Genomic DNA, 26,298 nt, shown 5'->3' with positions numbered 1-26,298 from the left:
TTATCCCTTGTCCTGTCACTGGGCACCACCAAAGAGAGTCTGGCCCCATTCTCTTGCACCCCACACACACTAGCTCTTGCTGAGCATTGCTAACACCCCCTCTCAGGCTGCTCTTCCCCAGGCTCAACAGCCTCAGGTCTCTCAGCCTTTCCTCTTCAGACAGATTTTCCAGGCCCCTCAGCATCATTGTAGCCTTCACTGGACTCTGTCCTGTATCTCTTGAACTGAGGGGCCCAGAACTGAACTCTGGACTCCAGCTGTGGCCTACCTAGGGCAGAGCAGAGAGAGAGGAGAACCTCCCTTGCCCTACTGGCCACACGCTTCTTAATGCATCCATTATGTTGTGAGGAAGAGAGAACAGCCCTGAACCAAAATGGTTGCTTTGAGATCCTTGGGAATCCAGAGAAGGAATTCCAGCAAAGAGAGATGGACAGTGACAACAGATGGATACCCTGTCCAAGAACAGATGTTCCCTGACACTGAGAAGCACAAAAACATCTTTAAGATCCCTTCCACAGAATCACAGAATCACCCAGGTTGGAAATACCTCAGAGATCATTAAGTTCAACCTATTACCTAATACCTAACACCTCCTGAAAACTAAACCATGGCTCCAAGTGTCAGATCCAATCTTTTTTTCAACACCTCCAGGGATGGTGACTCCACCACCTTCCTGGGCAACCCATTCCGCTGGGCAATTACTCTTTCTGTGAAGAACTTTCTCCTTTCGAGCCTAAACTTCCCCTGGTGCAGCTTGAGACTGTGTCCTCTTGTTCTGTTGCTGGTTGCCTGGGAGAAGAGTCCAACCCCCACCTGTCTACAACCTCCTTTCAGGCTGAGGTAGAGAGCAATGAAGTCCTCCTCTTCTCCAGACTAAACAACCCCAGCTCCCTCAACCTCTCCTCATAGGGCTTGTGCTCAAGACCTTTCACAAGCCTCGTTGCCCTCCTCTGGACACATTCAAGAATCTCAATGTCCTTCTTAAACTGAGGAGCCCAGAACTGGACACAGTACTCAAGGTGTGGTCTAACCAGTGCTGAGTATAGGGGCAGAATGACTTCCCTGCTCCTGCTCCAACTCAAACCATTCTGTACATCTATGTGCCAGTCTCAGTGGGTCTCATGGGGACTCATTAACAGGCACTCACAACATGATGAAGCTGGTCAACTCTTCAGTCCCCCACATGCCATTGTACACCACTGACTGCTCTCCCCTCTCATAGATCTTGATGGTAGGAAACTGTGTGATGTTCTCCTTCGTGCAGACACCAGGCCAGTCCCAGCAGTTGACTCGAGAGAGCAAAAGCCCCTGAGTTTCTAGAGGGGAAAACAAGTAAGTCTAAAAATAAGGCAAAAATAACAGAGAAATGGTTGAACAAGAGCTTTTTGTGAAATTATCACATACATTTGCTGCCAGGACTTCTATTTGATTTGGCATGCATCCTAATAGAGCACTCAGAATGAGCCCAGCTGGGCTATCACTGAGAAGCTGCTAGGCCATTCCTGCAGTCAGATGTTGCTTTGTGTGAGCAGGATCTTCAAACCCAGCCCTGAATACACATTCCTTTGAGTTTCTCCTGAAATCATGGACATTCACACACCTTTCAGCACAACAGTCACTACCTCCAGCCTGAAAATGTATTGAGTGCTCCAGCAGGGCTGGATTCACAGAATCACAGAATCAATAAGGTTGGAAAAGACCTCAAGGATCATCAAGTCCAACCTGTCACCCAAGACCTCATGACTACTAGACCATGTCACCAAGTGCCACGTCCAATCCCCTCTTGAACACCTCCAGGGATGGTGACTCCACCACCTCCCTGGGCAGCACATTCCAACATCTAACAACTCTCTCCATGAAGAACTTTCTCCTCACCTCGAGCCTAAACTTCCCCTGGCACAGCTTGAGACTGTGTCCTCTTGTTCTGGTGCTGGCTGCCTGGGAGAAGAGACCAACCCCCTCCTGGCTACAACCTTCCTTCAGGTAGCTGTAGACAGCAATGAGGTCTCCCCTGAGCCTCCTCCTCTCCAGGCTCCCAGCTCCCTCAGCCTCTCCTCATAGGGTTTGTGCTCAAGGCCTCTCCCCAGCCTCGTTGCCCTTCTCTGGACAGGTTCAAGTCTCTCAATGTCCTTCTTAAATTGAGGGGCCCAAAACTGGACACAGTACTCGAGGTGCAGCCCAACCAGTGCTGAGTACAGGGGCACAATGACTTCCCTGTTCCTGCTGGTCATTGATCCAAACAAAAGACCATGGAGAGGAAAAAATACTCAGAGAAGTGGTAAGTTGCACTTCTCAGAAAGAAATACCAAGAGACATTCAAATCTGGCTGGTTACACAAAGTGACACCATGAAACCCTGAGGCAACTGTCCAGGAGCAGAAAAAATAGTAAGGAAAGGTACTGGAAATACTTTAGGAATCAAGCCAAGACAAAGAAACGATGCAGACACTGACTTACAGTAAAGACAGAAGACAAAGTTTGGCATGAAGGAGGCTGATGCATCCAAGGCTTCTTCATTTATTATGCTGCCAAGCGTTGAAGTGTCTGTTCTACCTAAATTATGGAGCCAAATACACAAGTTGAAGGTCCCATATATTTGACAGATGTAATAGAGGCTGGCAATCACCCAAGCTGCTCCATCTCAAAGCCACTAACAGGTACCATTAGGACCTTAAGAAAGAACCTGGCATCTCACAGGTAAGGTAGAGAGAAAAGGACTAGACCTGGGACTTTGTTCAGCTTAAGTTCCTGATACCAAAAAAGTTTTTTATGGGTCTCACCAAAACTCAAGGTTCATAAGCAGTGTAATAAACGCAGGTTGGTTCCCTGCATGCTCTCCGTGAGCTCAAGACACAGTGCCTGCAGCTCTAGCATGTCCTTACCAGTTTTCCTTCCATCTGCACATGTTGCTTCCTCATCCACAGCTAAGCCTGTACTAACCATCTGGCAGGTGAACCATCACCAGCTTCATTAGTCACCATCCCTTCATTGCCAGCCTCTCCTAAGATGCCTCCTACCTACTTAGAATCATAGAATTGTTTCACAGATTCACAGATTGCATTGGGTTGGAAGGGACCCTCAAAGGTGGTATTGTCCAACCCGCCCTGCAGTAAGTGGGGACACCTCCAACTAGATCAGGCTGCCCAGGGCCACATCAAGTCTGATCTCCAGGGATGAGGCATCAACCACATCCCTGAGCAGCCTGTTCTAGTATTTCACCACTCTCGTTGTAAAGAACTTACTCCCAATGTCCAGCCTAAATCTACCCTGCTATGGTTTCAAACCATTGTCCCTCATCCTATCAGTACAAACCACTCTAATCAATCCCTCCTCAGCCTTCCAGTAGGTCCCTTTCAGATACTGAAATATAGCTGTAAGGTCTCCCCGGAGCCTTCTCTTCTCCAGGCTGAACAGCCCAAGCTCCCTCTTTCAGCTGGAAAAGATCTCTAAGATCAAGTCCAACCATCAGCCTAAGACCACCATGGCCACTGAGCCAGGTCTACTTGCAGGCTTGCCCAAGGACAGCATGGCTGCTTACAGTCCCCAAGCCATACGCTGTCCACGCTCACTGCAGGAATGTCATATCTCAGGAATCTTCATGCCACCCCTACACTTGTTCCAAGAGGAGTCAAGAGAAAGATGGGATGAAACCTAGAGACAAGTACACACATGGAGGCAGACCATTACAGTGTCCTTCAGAAACCAGGTGATGAGGATTTCTCAAGAGCGTGGCACATCAAAACAGCCAAGCTTTCTTCTCTGTCTGGCATGGGTTTGATTCTGATCACTATTTTCATTAAAGGTCTGGTGGAATAAACCAGACACATGCAACCTGCAAATGATCCCAAGCCCAGAGGGGTAGAAACCAATTTGAAGGGCAAAGTGTAACAACAGCAGCATTCCATAAGGAGAAGAAGGATGCAGATATCATCAGTGCTGCAGAAAAGGGCAAAGCTCATTCTGGGATGAACTCTCAACATCATCTGCAAGGTATGGGGGGGAAAATTGTGTTCTTCTGGCCTGGTGAGACCACTGCAGAGCCCAGCAAGTCAGGCTGGGAAAAGCTTTTAGAAAAGCTTTTTAGAAAAGCTTAAGCAGATGAGAATGGATCTGGAGAAGTTTGGATGACGTGCCTCCTGAGTTAAAACCCAAAGAATTGTAGGGTCTTGGGATTGAAAATTGCTTGGAAGAACAAAACAATAAAATCTAACATACAAAGTCTGCTCTGGAGGCAACAGTGAGGTCACTCAAGGACAAGTGACAACCTGTTCCCAGGGAGGGAAGTTTGACCAGATATTAAATCAATCTGAGAAGCAAGCACAGCTGAGTTAAGCTGAGCTTAAGGGAGACATTTTTGATGGTGAGAGTGTTGAAACTTTGGCCCAGGTTGCCCAGATTGGTGGTAGATGCCTCATGCCTGGAACCATTCCAGGTCAGGTCGTCTGGGGCTGTGAGCAACCTGCTGCAGTTGCAGATGTCTCTGCTGACTGCAGGAGGTTGGACCAGATGACCTTGAAAGGTCCCTTCCAACTGAAACACTCTGTGATTCTATGATTCTTTTTGACATGGAAGCTGTGGAAGAGTTTTAGTCACAGGTTAGAAAGGTGCCTGCTAGAGATGGGCAAGGCACCTCCACAAAGGTGAAGACAGAGGAGACCTTAGCCTGTATTCCTGTCCTCTATCCCTAACATCTTTGGCATCCCACTGGACCAGTTTTTGCTAACCCCTTTTTAGGTTCTGCTTTGCAGCTCCCATGAGCAGTTTGCTGCTGTTCTGCCTTGTGTCAAATTCAGCTACAGAAGAAGCCAGTGGCAGCATGAAGCTAAGGGTCTGCAATTCCACTCAGTCAGGAAATGTCAAAACACTCCAAAAGAGCAGAAATGGTTTGTGTCATTCTCCAGGCTCTTGAAATACCATCTCACATTAAAAGCTTGCCCCTGGATTTATTTCACACCTCTGATCCTGCCAGAGCTGGTTCTCATCATCTCTTAGCACATCACCTTGTGTCTTGCCCAACCCTGAAAAACACAGACATGGAAACAGAGCTTTGATGTCTTGGTAAAATGGAGCTGCTGCAAAGCTGCTCTGAGGTACCTCAAATATGAGTTTTGATATTTGGATACTACCTTGGGGGATTTTGAACCCAAAGTGCTCTTCTTAGGCCTTCAGCAACCTGGTCTAGTGGGAGGTATCCCTGCCCATGGCAGAGGGTTTGGAAGTAGATGATCTTGAACATGACTTCCAACCCAAACCATTCTATGATTCTGAGACTCCCTATCTGGCCTGAGGAACACCTTGTAGAGGCTGATCACTCTCCCATCCCAATCTGCACCATTTTCAGCAGTTTGAGCAGTTGAGTCAGCAGCAGCAGCTTCTTCAGCCCTGTGGTCACTTCTGAGCTCCTGGATGTGAAGAAACATGAAAGAGGAATTCAAGATCTTACCCTTCTACCATTTCAGGTGCTACTAAATTCAGTAATAAAACCAGGACAAGACAAATCAGCAATGTTACAGGGAACAAGAAAAATCAAGAATATCCCTTAAACTTCTAATCCTTTGGAGGGCAGGACTGGCATTAGAAACAGCTCACTTGAAGAGCTGGTCCAAATGCTACAACATGAAAGAGAAGTTCTGTATGAAGTGCTGCACTTCAGGAGGAAGAATCCAGCATGGAATCAGAAATGACTACCTGGACAGTATCACATAATGGACTCCTCCATCCTTACTTCAGATTTAGGTTCCATGAATATAGATTGTTAACCTACACAGGTTATTTTCACACTCTTGAAATGCAACTTCAGACCTCCATGAGTGGGATTCATTAGACAGAAAGACTTCAAAAGCACAGAAGAAAGAATCACAGAATCGTGGAATGCTTTGGGTTGGAAGGGACCCTTCAAGGTCATCTAGTCCAAACCCCTGCAGTCAGCAGGCACATCTGCAGCTAGAGCAGATGGCTCACAGCCCCAAACAACCTGACCTGGAAAGGTTCCAGGGATGGAGCACCTACCACCTCTCTGGGCAATCTGGGATAGTGTCTCACCAACCTCAACATAACACATTTCTTCTTTCTCTCTAGTCTGAATCTCCCTTTTTTTAGTTTAACACCATCACCTCTTGTTCTGTCAGAACAGGTTCTACTAAAAACTATGTCCTCATCTTTCTTACAGGCCCCTAAGTACTGAAAGGCCATCAGAAGGTCTCCCTGGAGCCTTCTCTTCTCCAGGCTGAACGACCCCAACTCCCTCATCCTGTCCTCACAGCAGAGGGGCTTCAGTCCTCTGGCAGAACTGCTCCCATCACAGTACATTGCTCTTCATAGATAGTGGTTTCCTCTCTTGTCAAAAAAGGCCAGTAACACACCTATGAAATGCTCTGCACCCACATCCTCTTCTGTCTCTGAGGTGCTACTTCCAGAAGCCCACACCTTGCAAAGGCAAACGAGCTGCAGCAGTCAGCCCCAGCAGCACTTTGTGCTGCAAGAGCAGAAAATGTGCTCAGCTCAGCAAGACAGTGATGCTTCTCCCAAAGTGCCATGTCTACATGTTTTTTGAACACCTCTAGAGATGATGACTCCACCACCTCCCTGGGCAGCCTGTTCCAGATCTTGACCACTCTTGCAGTAAAGAAATTTTTCCTAATGTTTAACCTGAAACTGCCCTGGTGCAGCTTGAGGCCATTTCCTCTCATCTTGTCATCAACTGGATCTCTCAACAAGGGGAAAAGATTTCAGGAGCCATAAACTTCATGTTGTGAACATCTGTTACTGGATGATCCATGGCCTCCAACCTCCACCATTCCTTTGCACTAGATTTCATGGTGCCTCTCTGATTGGCATCAAAAGCAGCACCTTGTTCTGCAGCTCAAAATGAGCTGCAAGTGATTCATGCCTCAGACAGCTGGCCTGGGCTTCTCAGCCCTCAGGAGAAAGCTGCACCCCAGAAAGCAGACAGGAATACCAGGGCTTCTGGGGGAGCTGAGAGATTGCCCCAAAGCCATACCCTGGACTTCAATCTCAGTCCTGCATAGCTCAAGATCTTCCTGATCCAGGTTTCTCACCCCTGCACTGCTGTATTCTCCCTCATCCTGGCCATAACTGAGAGGCCAGGGACTACCATCCTTTTAAGTCTAGCTCCTCTGGTAGCCCACCTGTGACCAAAGCTCCCTCAGCAGCAAAGGTTCTCCAGATCCACTAATGTAGCTATTCTCTGACCTCTCTGAGGTTGCAGCAGGGGAAGCAGACTGGAGTCATTCCACAGGTTGCATCAGGCTGGAGATTCTCACAAATCACAAAGGAAAGGCTTTGGCCCCAGTCAGTTGATAATCTCTGCCTGTGGCTGCTTCCATGTTCTGAGATAGTTATCAAATGATTCAAAAAACACACGGTGAAGGCCTGACAGAAAGCCACACAGAAGCAGCCAAGGTTTGGCCACCAGCTCAGGAAAGGGCAGGGTTGCACCCACTGACTCTCCCAGGTTGCTCCTTCAGCTTGAGGAGTCTAAAAGAAACCCCAAATCATCAACAACCACAACATCTGCAAGAACAACAACCCTCCCTGAGCTTTCCTGTTTATTCCTAGGATTGCAGTCCAGATCAAAGCTGCTGGTGACTTTCCCTTCATGCAGACTCTGACTGCAGAACAGCTTTCAGCCAAACCACAGCCCTGGGCCACAGCATTCCCAGGAGGGGATGCTGTTGCTTCTTGTAACCAACACCCACTGCATCTGCTTCCCAGAAAGCTGCCTGGGTCCTCTGCAGATGCTGTGTGTGTCCTCAGCACCGAGAGCTCAGCCTGAATCTTGCTTGCACACCACAGGACATGGTGGCCAGACCCAGGGAAGTGTCATCACTAGAAGAAATGGGCCTTGATGAAGAAGAAAAGCCAAGAGAAAGCATCAGCCAGCTTCAGGAGTGACAAAACAGCTCTGGCCCAGACCATAGCATCACAGATGGTAGAGGTCAGAAGGGACCTCCAGGGATCAAGTCCCACCACCCTGCCAAAGCAAAGTCACCTAGGGTAGGCCACACGGGAATGCATCCAGATGGGTCTTGAAAGTCTCAACAGAAGGAGACTCCACAATCTGTCCGTGCAGCCTGCTCCAGGGCTCCATCACCCTTACAGTAAAGAAGTTTTTCCAGGTCCACATGACTTCTCCACTGTGCTGTGATGATTTGGGGATGAAGCCACCTGGGTGTTCCCTGCAGCCAGGGGGAGAAAGAGGCACCTCTGGAAAAGATTCAGCACATATAAAGATGGATGTGCAGAAGAACCCACCTCTCTCTGCTAACCACAGAGAGAGATGGGGCTGAAGACCTGCCAAGGCACTGTTCAGGCCCTCTTGAAGGATCAGAGTCTCCTGCCCTTACTACCAGACTACCTGATGTGTGCTGCCTTGAAGTGCTACTGATTCTTCACCATCACTTGTTATTTACAGAGCTCTGTGGCTGCCTGTCAGCCTGCCCACATAATTAAGCCAGACTCCAGGCCCTGAAGGCACCATCATTGTAAATTCTTCCTCTGACACCATCCTCCTCCAGTGAATCTGGGCCTGCCTACACCTGTCTGCCACGCTTTCCACCAAAGCCAGGGCAAATTACTGCTCCTTCAGACCAAGTACTGCCTAAGACAGGAGGTCTGATGTGTCACCCAGCACAATGATTTGCTGTGCATCTCCTTGTTATGTGCAGGACTGAGCACCGAGGGCCACACAGAAGAACCTCTTTTCACAATGCATACTACAGTACTTCCTGATTGCTCCTCCTCACTCCAAAGCCCACCCTGTGTCACCCACAGACACTAGTGCTCTGCCCTGGCCTTCTTCATGCTCTTGGCCATTCATCACATGGTCACTGTGTCCACCAACGTAACTATCATCATCATTGTCATTCATCATGCTGTCACTGTGCCCAACATGATCATCATCATCACCATCATTTATCACACTGTGCCCACCAGCATCACCATCATCACTATCACGTATCACATAGTCACTGTGCCCAGACACATCACCACCATCACCATCAATCACCCATCAGGTTGGCACTGTGCCCACCTGTGGCAGTTTTAGGCTGTGCCTAGAAAAATTTTCCACAGATCTTGGACAGAAGGTGACAGAATGTAAATAAATTACCATTGGATGCAAAAGAAAAATGATGCTAAGGTCTAAATAATCCCATTGGGCTGATTACTAACATCAAGTTAGTTGTGTAACTAACTCCTTCTCTTTTCAGTTTCCTTGCTCTAGCAGATATGAGCTGCTGCTTCTGCTCATTGTTTGTGACCTTGGCTGCATTCCTTTGTTGTGGCTAAGTACTAACAAATTACTGTCTCTCTGCTCTTCTCTCTTTGGGTTGGGGGGAAAGGAGCAGAGAGGGGGAGCTGTTGGTAACCCCCTGGTTTTGTCCAGGGGGGGCTCTTGTGGTGTTTATACAATATTTATATGTATTTACAGTGTATATTTTGTACATATACATTGCATTCCATATTTCTAGATTGTAGTGTGCTTGTAAATATAGCTTCACTTGCTTTCAACTGAGCTGGGCTGGCAAATTTTATGTTGGGGGTAATTTCAACCCACCACACCACCACCATCTCCTTCTCAGCTGCAAGGTAGCTTGGGCAGCTGGTCAGTACCAATTTACACCAATGCACACAGCATGGGCAACAAACAGGAAGAGGTGGAGGCCACCACGTTGCTAGAAAGCCATAACCTGGTGGCTGTTACTGAAACTTGATGGGATCAATTCCATGACCAGAGTACAGCTATCAATGGCTACAGGCTGTTCAGAAGAGACAGGTGAGGGAAGAGGGGTGGAAGGTTGTCCTCTATGGCAAGAAATGGATGGAGCATGAAGAATTCTGCCAGTCTTCTGGTTCCTACTGCTAGGGCAGGTATCTGCTAGCTGTAGAGCCCTCAGCCCCGTGGCACCTTACCTTTCAGGTGATCAGCCACCTCAGCATATGACTGTAGCACTGCCAGAGACACTGCCTCCCCTGAAACACAGCAGAGACACAAGCCCTGAGGTGATGGACCAGCCCTTGCTCCTTGACAGCACCACGTTAGGATTCTCTGCATCCTAAGGTGCTTCAAGCTCTGAAACAATTGAAGGAATTAAGGAAAACTGGACTTTGGGTTTCTGTGCAGCAGACCTGATGATCTCTGAGGTCTTTTCCAACCTGGTTGATTCTGTGATTGTGTGATCCTATCCCATAGAATCATAGGATAGTTTGGGTTGGAAGGGACCTTTAAAGGTCATCTATTCTAACCCATGAGCCCATCTTACCACAATTTTCCCTCTTGTCCTATACCCAGTCCCTGTAAAATGAAGGTTAAAACCCTATGAATGTTGGCATCTTCTATACTGAGAAATGAAGTCTTCACACAATATCAATCAGTGAGAAGAACTGATTGCCAGATATGGGTGGAGGTCCATGGGGGCACATATTCATCACAGAATCATAGAATGGTAGGGATTGGAAGAGACCTCTAGAGATTATTGAATCCAATTCCCCTACCAAAGCGGGATCACAAAGGGCAGGTCACACAGGAACACATCCAGATGGGTCTTGAAATTCTCCAGAGAAGGAGACTCCACAACCTCTCTGGGCAGCCTGCTCCAGGGCTCCAGCACCCTTACAGTAAAGAAGCTCTTTCTCATGTTAAGATGGCACTTCCTGTGTTCCAGTTTGTGTCTGCTGCCACTTGTTCCATCACAGGACAGCACTGAAAAGAGACTGTCCCCTTCCTGACACCCACCTTACAGATGTTTACAAGCATTAATAAGATCCCTCTCAGTCTTTGCTTCTCCAGGCTAAGCAGCCCCAGGTCTCTCAGCCTTTCCTCATCAGAGAAATGTTCCACTCCCTTCATCGCCCTCGTAGTCTCCACTGAACTCTCTCCAGTAGTTCCCTCTCTGTCTTGAACTGAGGAGCCCCGAACTGGACACAATACTCCAGATGTGGTCTTACTAGGGTAGAGTAGAGGGGAGAGCAGAACCTCCCTTGACCTGCTGGACACACTCTTCTTAATGCACCCCAGGATACCATTGGCCTTCTTCACCACAAGGGCACATTGCTGCCCCATGGAGAACTTACTGTTCACCAGGACTCCCAGGTCCTTCTCCATGGAGCTGCAATTTATCATTTAAACTTATCTACAGGACCACCATATTATGGAAAGTGTGGTGAGTAGCACCACACTGATGCTCATCAAAGAAAGCTCAGAGAAGGGACAGCCAGGCCACATTTCATACTCACAGCTGGCATAAAACAGGACAACAGTCCGGGTGGTCTCCAGGAGGGCAGAGTCGAAGTTCTCCTCTGTCAGGACTTGGATCTTCCCCAGGGGCAGCTCTCGCTTCTTGTCCCTGGAAACTGCTTCCACCACCTGATCATCTTGGATGTCTGCAAGGGACCCATAGCTGTGCATAAGTACAGAGCAGAGGGAATTGCAGCCCCCCCAAGCCACCCCAACAGCACATTTCTAGAAGCCATCACCCCTGGTCTGAGACCTGGTGACTATCAGCAGGGAGTAGTTGTGTCGGATGGGGGAGTGGAGGCACAGACACAAACTCATCAACAGGGCTCCAACCCTGGGAAGTGTTCAAAGCCACATTAGATGGAACCTTGAGCAATGTAGGCTAGTAGGAGGTGTCCCTGCCCATGGCAACGGGGTTGGAACTTGATGATCTTTAAGGTCCCTTCCAACCCAAACCATTCAGTGATTCTATAAAATGCTCTTCACCAGCTGTGCCCTTGGATGTGAATACCATTCTTTAAGCACAATGGCTCCTCTAGAATCTTGCACCATTTGTTTTGAAAACAAACCAAACTTCGTATGGAAAACAAATGCACCTTCAGCAGGGGCCTCTGCTTTCTCCCTGTGGAAGACAAGTTTGGAACAGCTCTTACAAAAGCATCTTAAACCCTTCCAAAACGACTGATAATTCTAAGGCTCTTAATCTGATGCTTGGAGAAGAGACAGTGTTGGGTGAACTTTAAACCTTTCATGCCCTTGAATCACAGAACCAGGTTGCAAGGGACCTTAAAGATCATCCAGTTCCAACCTCCCTGTCATGGCCAAGGATACCTTCCATTAGACCATGTTGCTCAAAGCTCCATTCAGCTTGGCTTTGAACACTTCCAGGGATGGGGCATCCACAGCTTCTCTGGGCAACCTGACACTGGATGCATTCAAGCAGCTCTTGTCCATTATGAGCACCTCTGCATCTATTCCTCTAACAGCTGCTCCTTTTCTTCTCCCATGTATCCTCTAAAAATCATGCCTGTGGGTCACTGCACTCCAGTGGTCTGCAGAGAATGAGCGAGCCACTTTGCACAGCATGATGTGACTGATGGGTTTTGCAAACCCATGATAGTATTTGCAAAATACAGGGACCTCAAGGATCATCTGCTTCAACTTTCCTTGGGAAAAGCACACGAGTGTCCTCTAATGCTTTAACATCAACCTGCATATCTCTAGCAGATGCTGATTGCATGTCCCATCTGATAACAGCCAGCTTTTCACTGTTGACTTGCACACCTTGATTGCTACTTTCTTTATTATCCTCCTCCTCCTCTTCTTCCTCCTCCTCCTCCTGGATTTGCTCAATTTTGTTCTTATCTTCAACCAGGGTTATAACTTCATCAGTGTCTTCCAAGACCAGGTATTTGATCGGCGCTCCCTAAAGAAAACAGAGTAAATCAGAGGGAGCAAAACATCACCTAGTGTGCATTTCAGTCACCAGCTAAACTCAAGGCTGAAGGGGCACCTTTGCTCAAATCCTGATTTTGGATTATGTCAACAGATTCCTCAAGCTGCCAAACAGGAGAGCATTTTTTGGTCAGGCATCAGAACAGGCTGCCCAGGGACATGGTGGAGTTACTGCTCCTGGAGGTGTTCAAGAAACAGAGCTGGCACTCTGGGACATGGTTTAAGGGCCACGGGGGGCTTCAGTTGAAGGTTGGACTTGATAATCTTAGAGGTCTCTTCCAACTGAAAAAGCTCTCTGGTTCTATGATCTGGGGTGTGGTTTTCAGCCCAATTTCATCTGCACATGAGTTTTTCTCACTCTAGAGTGACTTTTCCTTGTGGGGAAGTAATTGTGGAATCCTGTGCCTGGAGTGGTGAAAGTGAACATCTGCTCCACCTCCCAGCACCTTCACTTTGATCTGCCACTGCAAGTAAAAGCTCAGTGGCCAAACAGTGAAGGAGACTGGGGAGATACAAGGTCCATTCACTTGTCTTCCCATCTAATATGTTCTGGCTGGGTCTGGGTAGCCCACCACAGCCTGAGAAACTGGCATATAAAATCCTTTATCTCATGGAGCTCAACCAAGAAGAGTTTTCCCAAGAGTGCAGGGGCTGCCAACCCATGGAGAGAGCAAAATGGATTTCTCAGAAATGAGACCTTGTGGTGTTAAAACCAGTTCTGGCACCATCCCAACGAAAGGCACTTCAGAGAAAACAAATTTTATAAGCAACTGAGAGAAATGACAAATTGCTGGCACCTCCCCTTGGCTCTAGGAGGAGAAACACAAGATGCACGTCTCTCAGCATGGCATGAGAAGCCCTCAGGGGATGCTCAGGTTCAGGTCTGATCCTGCAGCTTTGCATTCACAAGTGTGACAGTTCAGGTACTCTGGGGCAAGGTGTGCTGCCTGCCTTGGTCGGCACCAAATTCCATCTTGTCTCACAAGCTAGGTCAGGTCCCTCCAGAGTTTAGCTCATCTCCATCAACCTCATTTAACTTCCACCCTGCCCTTTTCCCACATCACTGCCAGAGGGGGTTGCTTACATCAGTCCAGCACAGACCTGTGGCTGTTTGCTCTTAGTTTGACACTCATTTCCTCTCCTGTCTTCTGAATGTCTTTCCTAACAGGCAAAGGCCTTCAGAAGTCCAAACCTTTGGGGAATTTGCACTTGGACTATCACAACCTTGTGTTGTCTGAAGGTGTAATGGAGATGTCACCCTACATTTCAAATCCAGGACAAACTCACTACTTTATCTTTACCAGCAGGCACAACTGCTCTGCAGAACCAAACTCAGGCTGTTCCAAACAGAATGGTGCATCTAGTGGAAAGTACTTCTCCTTGAGCTTCTGGGAAGGCTGTCAAATAACAACAGAGCCAAGTAACTCTCCAACACCTCTAAGGAGCACCATGCCCAGACAGCAAAATAAGAGTTGTGCAATAAAGAAATCCAGCATCTAACCTCCTCTGGTGTCTTGAGAGCGACGTTTGACCGGAGCAGAACGTTCAAATCTAGGAGGTCCCTTCCAAAATACAAAGTGAACGTTAGATATTGCAATGTGCAAAATCATGTCCTCTATTCAGCCTGCCTGGCTGGCAAGTCCACCTTTCCTCATGCACCATGTCCTCACAGAATCATGCTTTAGGACCCCACAGAACTTGCAGGAACTCAGAATCAATGTCAGTGACAGATAAATAGGGTCCAAGTGACCTCCTGGTGTGACTGCATTGCATAAGATGCCTATTTGTACAGAGGGCTTGGACTTCCTTTCCGTGATTTCAGCTCTGGGGTTCCTAGTGTAAGAAGGACAAGGATCTGTTGGAGGGGGTCCAGAGGAGGCCACAACAATATTGTGAGGCCAGGCTGAGAGAGTTGGGATTGTTCAGCCTGGAGAAGAGAAGGCTCCAGGGAGACTTTCTGGTGGCCTTTCCGTGCTTAAAAGGGGTCTACAGGAAAGATGAGGAGGGACTTTTTACAAGGGCTCGTAGTGATAGGTCAAGGGGTGATGGTTTTAAACTGAAAGAGAGGAGATTTAGACTGGATTTTAGGAAAAAATATTTTACAGTGAGGGTGGTAGGATGATGGAACAGTTTGCCCAAAGAGGTCACAGATGCTCCATCCCTTGAGGTGTTCAAGGGCAGGCTGGATGGGGCTTTGGGCAGCCTACTCTAGTGGAAAGTGTCCCTGTCCATGGGAGGGGAGTTGGAACGAGATGATCTTTAAGTCAGATCTTTAACCCAAACTAATCTGTGATTCTTTATGATTCAGGTCTTTGCTCATGCACTGGTAGCCACAACCTAGTGCAGCTGCTCTGCTGGTGAACTTCAGCTCATGAGCAAACGCAGCCAAGAAGAACCTCCATACTGGGTGGCACCACTGTGACAGAAAGCTGAAGGCAGCCCACACCCATCTTTCCTCCATCTCTTCCCAGTTGCACAGCTGCCAGCCAGGCATCCCCAAAGGCCCTGCAACCAAGCCTACACCTCCTTTAGCAAGTCACCATGGAAGTGTTTGCAAACAAAAGTACTCTGTTGTACACAAGGCTGTTTCTGAGCTCATGGAGCAGAGATAAGTAACTGGTGGTCAACAGCCACAAAGGAAGCCAAACCTCCATAGCACAAGAGTATCTCCCGTCTTCCTGGGGAACAGAGAGCTCTCACTGACCAAGGAAGCATCACTTACTGAGTGCAGACCTCCACCACATCCTAAGACTCAGCAACCACTGTCCACCTCCTTGACTTCTGTCCTGAATTTGATGCCAACCTTCCACCTGTGAAAAATTTCTCTCCCAAAAGCTCTCAGTCCGAGTGGTTCTCCACTTCTAAGTCAGCAAGAGACTCACAAGTTTCTACACTTCCAGCCAGTCTGAAACCAAATGAATGTGATTCTGGACAAGTCCTCAAATGGGACATCTTCTTGTGTACTGCCTTTCATCCAAATGTGAGTAAGCCCATGGACTATCATGCTGGTGGTGGGATAATCAAGCTCAGAAACACTACAAAAAGCAAGAATCCCAAACCACCTGAAAGCAATACCTGGACAAAAGGGCAACTCCTGCTTTCCCCAGGAGCCGCCAGGCCACAAATTCTGCTGTCCTCCTGTCAGCCTCATAAGTCTCTTTCTGACTGAGGATGAAGACAAGTGGTAGTCCAAGCTGTAAGTGAACAGTGGAAACCTTCTCTGGGTCCTCAGCAACCTCTGTCTGAAGAAAAGACACAGTTATATTGCAGCACTTCTCCATACCACTGAAGGTACATCAGCTCTTCTGCACAGCCCAAGCCCCCATGTGTTCCCCAGCCACAGAAAAACAGAGACCCTTGAGAAAAAGCCTCCAACCCCCATTCCAAAGCACGCATCAAAGCAGAACCCACACAGCCCTGCTTAAACTGTTCCAACCTGTCATGACCCTCCTTGGTTAAAACCTGGGCTTTATTGTGTATGTTCTTTGTGACTTAGCAACTCCAGATGTCAAATCTCCATTCAGTTTTATTTATCTGGCATCCATTCCCCCAAGGCAGTTTGAAACATGCAAGAGTTGGCACCTTCTCCCTTCCTGCCTTGGACATGCTGCTTCATGACCACATGGAGCTGCTTAATAAAGGTCTCCATGGACCTAACCCAGGAGGCTGGCTGAACGAGGCACTTCCCAGCTCAGCTACCCATCCTTTCAGCCAGGCAGAGATGATGGACTGCTGGACTAGATGATCATTGTAAGTATCTTCCAAATTAAATAGTTCTCTCTTCTTCCACTGAAGTCCAAAGAGCATCTCCCCCCTGCTTCTACTCATGGTGCTTACACCAGTGGGAACTGGAAGCCTGCTGAAGTTCACTACCCTGTAGGACAAGGACATAGGAGGGAACCTCCTGTCCCTTGTGCTCAGCAAGGCACGAATGACAGATGCTGACATTCCCCAGGCTGCTAAGTCTCCTGTGGGGAGGTTAGAGGAGCAGCTAACTTTGGGGTTGTCTGGTTTGGAGAAACGGAGGCTGACGGGTGACCTCATTGGTCTTCACAGCTTCCTGAGGAGGGCATGTGGAGGGGAGGTGCTGAGCTCTTCTCCCTGGTATCCAGGGATAGGATGTGTGGGAATTGTTCAAAGCTGCACCAGGGGAGGTTTAGACCGGACACTGGGAAGCATTTATTTACTGAGAGGGTGGTCAAACACCAAAACTGGCTTCCTAGAGAGCCTGTCAATGCTTAAGAAGCATTTGGCCAATGCCCTTAATAACAAGCTTTAAACTTTTGGTCAGCCCTGAAGTGGTCAGGCAGTTGAACTAGATGATCATTGTAGGTCCCTTCCAAATCAAATACTTCTCTCTCTTCTCCCACATTCCAGTAAAGTCCAAGGGTCACCTCATGGTGCTTACAGATAACTAGAGGAGCCCACACTGGTGCCAGGGTTCCATGGAAAGGTCTAGGCAAGCTGAGCAGTCCAATGGAGTATCACTCTCACCTAGCCCCATGCCTCTTCCTTGCTTGGACCCAGCCTGGGATCCTTGCCATTAAGTTCATGGGGAAGGGGCAGATTGCCATACTCAGTCTTTCCCTCTGCTCACAATTCCCTCATGCTCCCACCCACCCCAGCTGCCCTCATGGCCTCAGCCCATACAACTCCTCTTCCCCAGTCCTACCACCAGAGGAGCCCCCATGAGCTTGAGGTGCCTGTGGATGTTGAGCAATGTCAGAGTCTGCTCCATGGGTGTCCTCCTGCAGGGCTGTGACAGGTCCATGACCAGCTGGCAGTGGCAGAACAACATCTTGGCAGATGATACATCACCATTCCTGTGAGAGAAAGAACAAACCCCACGCTGAGCTGAGCATCCACCACAGGGGTTTAAAATGCCCCAACAGAATGATCATGTTTGCTGACATGTCTTACAGGGCAGATGATCTTAAGTTCAGAGTTTGGTAGGCTTGTGGGACCTCTTCAAGAACCTTACTGCTAACAGGTACAATTGTGTCCAGTTGCTTTTCAGAATTGTGCTGAACATCTAATGAAGACCCTGGCTCACCAGCTGTGAATTATCCCAACTCCAGAACAGCTGGCCCAGCTCAAGAAGGACACAAACTAAGCTTTTCTCAGTGGCACCAGTCATGCCACTGAGGTGAAGACCCTGGCAGGAGGAGGGCTGAAATCTACAGCTTTGCTCATGTCTTTTACTTCACTTACAACATCTCACAGACTGTAAAAGCAATATTCCACCTTTTGAGATAAGTGAGATAAGTTCTCCAGAAGGTTCCCTGGGTAATCAATCCTGCTTTCATGCCATCACTGGTGTTGGCCTGTGGGTTAGCTTTGGGATTGTCACGTTCCTTCCCCTGCACATCTACTCCTCACTTGTAACACACGGATCATCTTCTTTGCAAAGGGTTTTAAGGTCTCTCTGTGGAAGAGGAGACCTCAAAGCTGCCGTCCACGTTGAGTGAAAGGTACTCATGTTGGTAGAGCTACCACCATTTCATCAGCTAAGGATGCTGATGTGCTCTCGGCTTTAAGCAGAATGAAGCCAAATCCTGTCCAAATGGCAATGGTGCCATCTAGTGGCAGCCACTGGGATCCCTCACCATGATCCCGGAAGGATGGGATGGCACCTCGGGGAAGTTCCACTTTAGTGCCTGCCCTGGTGTGACCTGTGAAAGCAGGCAAATACTTATGTAAATGTGTTGCTGAAGATGCACCATGCTGTGGGATATTCCCTCCCTCTCTGTGTTTCCTGGCTGCAGTAGGTCACATCAGCAGCTGCACTGAAGGATCTGCTTTTCTAACAGCTCCTCCAGCACGGGAAGGGGATGGCTTGAGCTGGCCAGCTCCAGTGAAACCATCAGGTGAGAAAAGTTAAACAGAATCATAGAATGGTTTAGGTTGGAAGGTACCTTAAAGATCACCTAGTTTCAACCCACCTGCCATGAGCAAGAGAAGCCTTCCACTAGACCAGGTTGCTCAAAGCCCCATCCAACTTGACATTTCCATAGCATCTATAACTTCTCTGGGCAATATTCCAGTGCCTCACTTCCCTTACAGTGAGGAACTTCATGTCCAATCTAAATCTACCCTCTTTCAGTTTAAAACCATTGCCATTCAGCCTATTACTAGATGCCCTTGAAAAAAGTCCTTCTCTGGCTTTCCTGTATGCCTCCCTTAAGTATACTGAAAGGCCACAAGGTCTCTCAGGATCCTTCTCTTGTCCATGCTGAACAAGCCTAACCCTCTCAGCCTGTCCTCACAGCAGAGGTGTTACAGCCCTCCCATCACTGCTATGGCCTCCTCTGGCCTGACTCCAACAGGTCCATGCCTCTCCTGTGCTGAGGACTCCAGAGCTGGCCCCAGCACTGCAGGTGGGGTCACAGCAGAGTGGGGTAGATGAGGATACGAACATGTGGTGCCTCATGCAGCTAACTGCAGAACTCAGGGCTGCCAGAAGTTAGTGAGATGAAAAGTAAAAATGTGTTTAACAAACTCTGGTGCCTGTTAACACCACAATCCAAGATTAGCTCCCATCGCTGAGACTCCTGAAACCTCTGACTGCCAGAAGTTGGGAGGCTTGCAGGCAACATATCCATTTCCTCATCTCCCTTGGGAAGCACCTATGGCCACTACAGAGATACAGTGCTGGGCAGGTTGTGCTCTGACCCACTGTAGCAGTTCCTACCCTTTTCAGCTGCCCAGACTTGATCATCAGTTGAGAAGGTTGGACCAGATGACCTTTAAAGGTCTGTTCCCACCTAAACTGTTCTTGATTCTATGATCAAGGCACAAGGATGAGTATTTTAAGAATGTAACATTGGTCCTATCAGTGCTCCTGAAAACCCATGGCTAAGGTTTGCTCAGTCAGTGGTGAGACAGAAGGCTCTTCTGTAAAATCCCATTCACTGGAGAGTCACAAATGTCATGGCTAGTCCAAGTCCAGGAACAAGGCACCAGCTAGTTTTGGAAAAGAAACAAGATCTGACTGTCCACTCTTGGCATAACATCCTAACAGAATCACAGATTTAACCTGGGAATCTGAGGAACCAAGAGCAGACACAAGGTTGCAGGGAAGCAGCTCTACCTGGTGGGTGGGTGGTCTTTGGACACACATACCCAGAATCCTTCAACAGCATTGCCTCAGTTGTCAGAACAAACTGGTGGACAGTCCCATAGACAAAAGCTGCTTCCATCACGGCTCTGTGCTCTGGAAAGAGAAGGATAAGATGAAATAATTTCAGCAACCTCCAGGTCACCATCCTCACCCTTCCTAGATGGAAATACCACAGACTCATAGAATAGTTTGGGTTAGAAGGGACCTTAAAGATCATCTAGTTTCAACACCCCTGACATTGGCAGGGACACCTTTCACTATCTCAGGTTGCTCAAGGCCTCATCCAGCCTGCCCTTGAACACTTTCAGGGAGGGGCCATCCACAACCTCCCTAGGCAACCTATTCCAGTGTCTCACCACCCTCACTGTAAAGAATTTCTTCCTAATACCCAGTCTAAATTTGCCCTCTTCCAGCTTCAATCCATTCCCTCTTGTCCTATCACTACAAGCCCTTGTAAAAAGTCCCTTGAAAGCTTTCTTATAGCTCCCTTCAGGTACTGAAAGGCTGCTCTAAGGTCTCCCTGGAGCCTCCTCTTCTGCAGGCTGAACAGCCCAACTGCCTCAGTCTGTCCCCACAGGGGAGGTGCTCCAGCCCTCTGATCATCCTCGCGGCCTCCTCTGGACCAGTCTGATGCCCAGGCTTTCAGGAATTCTCAGTAAAAAGTCACAGCTGGGTGAAGACACACTATGAAGGTGAGCTGGACCCAGCTGCTGATACCCTGTAAACTGCAGAACCACAGATCTACCTATGATTTTACTTTTCAAGACAGCAACCACTGAGTTGTTATTCTCTCTCAAAGTCCATCTCTGAGAGTTTATGCTCCCAGCAAAACCCTTCAGGTGTAACTGATACCTTTGAAAACACAGCAAGACATACAGAGGAGAACTTGTATCAGAGTCACAGACTGGTGGTGGCTGGAAGGGACCTCTAGAGGTCATCTCATCTAACCCCCCCCAGCTAAAGCAGGGTCACCCACAGCAGATTGCACAGGATCACAATGTCCAGGAAGGTTTGGAATCTCTCCAGAGAAGGAGACTCCACAACTTCTCTGGGCAGCCTGCTCCAGGGCTCCAGCACCCTCACAGCAAAGAAATTTTTCCTCCTGTTCAAATGGAGCCTCTTGGGTTCCAGTTTGTGCCCATTGCCCCTTGTCCTGTCACCAGGCACCACTGAGAAGAGTGTGCCCCCACCCTCTTGGCCCCCACACTTTAGACATTGAGAAGACTCCCCCCTGCCTGCTCTTCTCCAGGCTAAACAGCCCCAGGCCTCTTAGCCTTTTCTCCTCACAGAGATGCTCCAGTTGTATCTAGGTGGCCCTTTCAGGTTTCCTTGATCCTCCATTTGCAGGATTTGGAGTCAGAAACACAGCTCCCTTGCCCCTTAGTAGGAAAGGCTCTGGGAGGAGGGCAAAGATGAAATTCTGAGTGTTGATACCTGCTGTCCCAGTTGCTGGTACATAGGTGAAGACCATGTTTGACCTTCCCTTCAGTGTGTTCTCAATGTTCTGAAGATCTGCCAGGGTTTCAACGTATTTCACTTCATTAAAGAGCAAGGCACTGAGAAGACAGAAAGAAATTAGTTAACAACTTCTAAGAGGGAATTTTCAGCCACATAACCATGATGGGAAAACCCAGGTGGAATTCCAGCTTCTTGATAGCAGGTCGTAGTTTCACAGCCAAATACAGCTGCCCAGATGCCATCTCAAGGGCACAGATGTAATGTCTCAAGCTGTACATCATCTCAAGGGTCAAACCATACCAGAGAACCTTCTGCTTGGCTGAGAGCAGTCTCTGGAATATGGGGGGGGGGCGCATTTACGGATGCAAAACTTTATCTCAACAAGTGAAAATGGAAATGAAGGACTTCAGCGAGGTGCACCTGGTCTGTACTTACAAGAGGACGTTAGCAACGATGGAGTTCACATCAAACAAGGCATCAGTAGGGAACTCTCTGATCAGCACATTACCTCTAGGGAGGGAAGAAGTAGTATCACCAAAGAGCTCACGGAAGATCAGCTACACCTACTAATTGAATTGTCACTCTGCTGATTATTTCCTGGCAGGGATGGTTGGAAGGAAAACATCAGGAGTGAAGCTGGGGATTTTGTAGCACCATTGTCTGGGGAATGCTGTTTGAGTGGTCACCTCTGTCACTGCTCTTCACTCAGCTTCTAGCGATGAGAGCTTAAGCACAGGCTGACAGAAGGTCTCTAAGTACCAAGCATTGCCTTGTAGACCTTCACCACCAGAGGAAATGTTTCTGTGGTTCATGTACAACGGTCACTGAGAACTGAGTTGATACACAGAGAACCTTCCAGCTGACAACCCATGGACAGACCAAGAGCTAGACCTTCATGTGCAGAGCAGATGACCTAACTATGCCAACAGGAATAAAATCATAGAGCCATAGAATCACAAAATGGTTTGGGATGGAAGGGACCTTAAAGATCACCTAGTTCAAACCTCCATGCCATAGGCAGGGACACCTTCCAGAAGACCAGGTGGCTCAAAGCCCTGTCCAACCTGCCTCTGAACACTTCCAGTGACAGGCCACCCACAACTTCTCTGGGCAACCTGTTTCAGTGTCTCCCCACCCTCCCAGTGAACAACTTCTTTCTAATATCTAATTTAAATCTCCCCTCTCACAGTCTGAAGAGCACCAAATAGTGTTTCTTTCTAGGACTAAGCCCAAAACCTACTGGTCTGAGCGTAACTCTGGAGGACCTGGTGGTGGGAGGCCACGAGGACAGAGGAACACTGATGGAGGATTCCTCTCATGGTTTTTGTCACAGCATAACCCTCTGCTTCTCAAAGGAACATGGGGCAGGACAGGAGGTTTCACACTGAGGACAAAGCACCTACTTTGCCTCTGTGGGACCTTTTGTGGAATCTTCTCACTAAACTCTGTCACTGCTGTCCTCGTGGCTCTTCCTCCACAGACATCCCCAATCACTGAGAGTGATTCCCTCAAATGCTTCCACTGGAAGGCAACCACGATGTGGTGCCTAGAAATCCCTCCTCACCTGAACAGGTAGGCTTTCCTTAATGCATTTTCTTTTCCACAGTATCTTGAGACATCCTCTTTGGGACAATTAACCTAAACATTGAAAGCATCTCATTAGACATTCAGCTCCACGAATGACTACAAACACCCAGCACTAACTTTTGTCTTCCATTCAAGAATGTAAATACAGCCTTTCCAGACCTGCTGGGAGAGAAATACAATAAAATGGAGTCCAAAGGTGGGGACTGGTGTTTGTACTTCAGTTCTCCAGGTCACTCTGCCTTGATCTGAGTCAGAATTGACTGGATTTGGATCAAAAGATCATATGATCTGCCCAACATAGTCAGTGACAGGTCTCAGAATCAACATTGCTGCTTGCTGATAAAATTCAGCCTGTGTCTGGAGGGAATTAAATGCATACACACACACACCCCAATATCATCAGCACTTATAATCTACTGACACTTACCTGGATTTCTAACTGCCCCACCTAAATCTGTGTGAAGTTTCAGCTAAAAACACTTTTTATATCAAATATTTATGGAACTGAACTGAAAAGATGTGAACTGACCCACATCTATCATTCTCTGCAGTTTGAGCTGGCAGGAGGGAGCTATGGAGGAAGTTGGCTAAGTCCCACCAGAGGAAAACGAGTGGTGGCATAGCATGCTGAAGATTCTGGTCTTCTCCATGCCATGCCCATGGGTACAGAGCAATGACCAGGCAATTCCATGCACCCCATGGAACTGTTGTGAGGCCAGATCAGATCATAGAATCACAGAATGGTTTGGGTTGGAAGGATGTCTAAAGGTCATCTAGTCCATTCCCCTGCAGCCAGCAGGGACATCCGTAACTAGAGCAGGTTGCTCACAGCTCCAGACAACCTCACCTGGAATGGTTCCAGGGATGGGGCATCTACCACCTCTCTGGGAAACCTGGGACAGGGTCTCATCACCCTCAGTGCAAAAAAATCTCCTTCTTGCTAGTCTGAATCTCCCTCTTCTAGTTTAGCTCCATCACCCCTTGCCCTGTCACAACAGGCCCTGCTCAAAAGTCTGTCTCCAGATTTCTGATTGGCCCCTTGAAGCACTGAAAGGCCACCAGGAGGTCTCCCTGGAGCCTTCTCTTCTCCAGACTGAACAGCCCTAACTCAGTCTGGTCTCACAGCAGGCAGCTTCCAGTCTTTGCTGTGGCTTCCTCTGGCCCTTCTCCAACAGGTCCATGTCTATTCTGTTCTGAGAACTCCAGAGGTAGCCCCAGCACTGCAGGTGGAGTCTCACCAGAGCAGAACAGAAAGGCAGAATCCTCTCCCTTGCCTGCTGGCCATGTTCCTTTTGATGCAGCCCAGGATATGGTTGCCCAGATCAGCCAGCTAAGCCTGGTATGGGGGGATGCCCTTGAAAAAGACCAGTCTGTGGGAAAAAATGTGAATACTTAATGTTTCCTCAACCCATGAATGCAAATCAAAGTGCAATCCTTGAGGTCCCTTCCAACCCTAACGATTCTATGATTCTATCTACTGAAACTCAGCTGGGAGATCAGGAGCAACTTAGGGCTGCCACTGCCTGACCTACATGAATGTTGAGTCCTCTACTTCACTGCTTGGTGACATAAGCACAACATGGAGCCTCTGTGGGACGTAGGAACCTGCCTGCATCCTGGCACAGGAGGTGTGATGCAACCCCACAAGTAGCAGATAGGAGACTGGGGCAAGGGATGAAACGGGATGCCCTCATCTGCTAGCATCTGCTTCCTCATGGGGTCCCACTTCTGTCAGTCCCCAAGGAGAGCATGTACCCTGCAAAAACAGTCTGCCCCACTCCTCATTCCCATTTACCTTCACCACCGAAATGCCATAGTCCTGGAGGGCCTCGGCCGAGTTCTCAATCTGCTCCAAGAAGGGCTGAGCACCAGGAGGAACTGAAACACAAAAACACACTGTGGTTTCCATCCCTTCCCTGTATGGATGAGGCAGATGAGAGCAACTCCAGAGGAAGCCCTGTGCTATGGTCCCCGTGTTAAGGTCCCTGTGCTAAGGTCCCCTGCAACAGCTGACAAGACCTGAGCAGGGCAAACAGGGAGCCATGGCATGCTGCCAGCAGAGGTGCCCGTGGGGATGTGGCTGGAAGAGACAAAGGGATTGGCATGGGTTTTGTCAGAGAAGTGCTGCTGGGGTGGGCTGCAAATCTGCAAAGTTAAAAGAGTCCTCCTGCCATGCTCTGAGACAGTGCTTGACATGATATGGTCTTGCTGTTACTCCAGGAGTAAGGTGTTTATTGAAACAGAACTCTTTACAGGCATGACCAGTAATGGCAGCAGTCTCCCCTCACAGAATCACAGAATCCTAGCATGACTGGACCACTGGAGATCATCTAGTCCAAGGCCACTGCTAAAGCAGGGTCACCCACAGCAAGTTGCCCAGGTCCACAACATCCAGGCAGGTTGGAATCTCTCCAGATAAGCAGACTTCACAACCTCTCTGGGCAGCGTGCTGCAGGGCTCCAGCACCTTCAAAGTGAAGATTTTCTTTATGTTTAGGTGGAATTTCTTGTAGTCCAGTTTGTGTCCATCGCCCCTTGTCCTGCCACCAGGCACCACTGAGAAGAGTCTGGCCCCATCCTCTTGCCCAGCTCCCCACCCTTTAACTCTTGCTGAGAACTGGGAAGATCCCTTCTCAGGCTGCTCTTCTCCAGGCTCAACAGCCCCAGGTCTCTCAGCCTTTTCTCCTCACAGAGATGCTCCAGGACCCTCAGCACCTTCATAGCCTCTGATGGACTCTCTCCAGTAATTCCCTGTCTCTCTTGAACTGGGGAGCCCAGAACTGGACACAGTACTCCAGCTCTGGCCTCACTAGGGCAGAGAAGAGGGGAGGAGAATCCCCCAGAATTTTGAGCAGGGCCTGTTGTGACAGAACCAGGGGTGATGGCTCTCAACTAAAAGAGGAAGATTCAGACTAAAGAGAAGGAAAAGATTTTGCATGATGAGGATGGTGAGACACTGGCCCAGGTTGCCCAGAGAGGTGGTAGATGCCCTATCCCTGGAACCATTCCAGGTCAGGTGCTCTGAGAAACCTGCTCTAGTTGCAGATGTCCCTGCTGACTGCAAGGGGGTTGGACTAGATGGACTGTAAAGGTCCTTTCCACTCCAAACCTTTCTGTGATTCTATGATTCCAAAAGACTTTGGGTTTAGAAATCTCAAGAATTGCCTCTTCATTGTTCTGCTTTCACACACACCCACACAGGAGCCTCTGCTGAAGACCCAGGCTGATGTAGACATACACTGTGAAATACCTACCCTTGGGGCTGAAATAAGCCAGGGATGCTCTACCAGCTTGCAAGCCACTGAAATACTCCTGAGGGCTCAGCTCCTGCAGCAGCCTTGTACCTTCCAGTGTTGGGATGGAGGAAGCACAGAAGAGCAGGAAAGAGAAGGAAGAGATCCATCTGTGGTTTTGTGCTTGCAT

General features: G+C 48.5%; 1 protein-coding gene across 1 annotated transcript in view; it reads right to left on the bottom strand.

Moving 5' to 3' along the window:
* TXNDC16 (thioredoxin domain containing 16) overlaps positions 1-26,298 on the bottom strand; it is a 42,583-nt gene extending 16,285 nt beyond the window's left edge. The window contains exons 1-13 of the mRNA XM_054400424.1: positions 26,130-26,298; positions 24,672-24,754; positions 22,854-22,927; positions 21,725-21,799; positions 21,266-21,387; positions 19,828-19,924; positions 17,384-17,534; positions 15,787-15,953; positions 14,213-14,273; positions 12,541-12,682; positions 11,256-11,402; positions 9,933-9,992; positions 1,148-1,316 (exon numbers count right to left, since the gene is read on the bottom strand). Coding sequence (XP_054256399.1) covers positions 1,148-1,316; positions 9,933-9,992; positions 11,256-11,402; positions 12,541-12,682; positions 14,213-14,273; positions 15,787-15,953; positions 17,384-17,534; positions 19,828-19,924; positions 21,266-21,387; positions 21,725-21,799; positions 22,854-22,927; positions 24,672-24,754; positions 26,130-26,298 — 1,517 coding nt within the window. The remainder of the gene's footprint in view (positions 1-1,147; positions 1,317-9,932; positions 9,993-11,255; positions 11,403-12,540; positions 12,683-14,212; positions 14,274-15,786; positions 15,954-17,383; positions 17,535-19,827; positions 19,925-21,265; positions 21,388-21,724; positions 21,800-22,853; positions 22,928-24,671; positions 24,755-26,129) is intronic.

The sequence above is a fragment of the Indicator indicator genome, chromosome 4 (genome assembly GCF_027791375.1).
Source record: "Indicator indicator isolate 239-I01 chromosome 4, UM_Iind_1.1, whole genome shotgun sequence".
Classification (NCBI taxonomy): Eukaryota; Metazoa; Chordata; class Aves; order Piciformes; family Indicatoridae; genus Indicator; species Indicator indicator.
The sequence above is the reverse complement of the archived record's forward strand: the minus strand, read 5'-3'. Positions and strand labels throughout refer to the sequence as shown.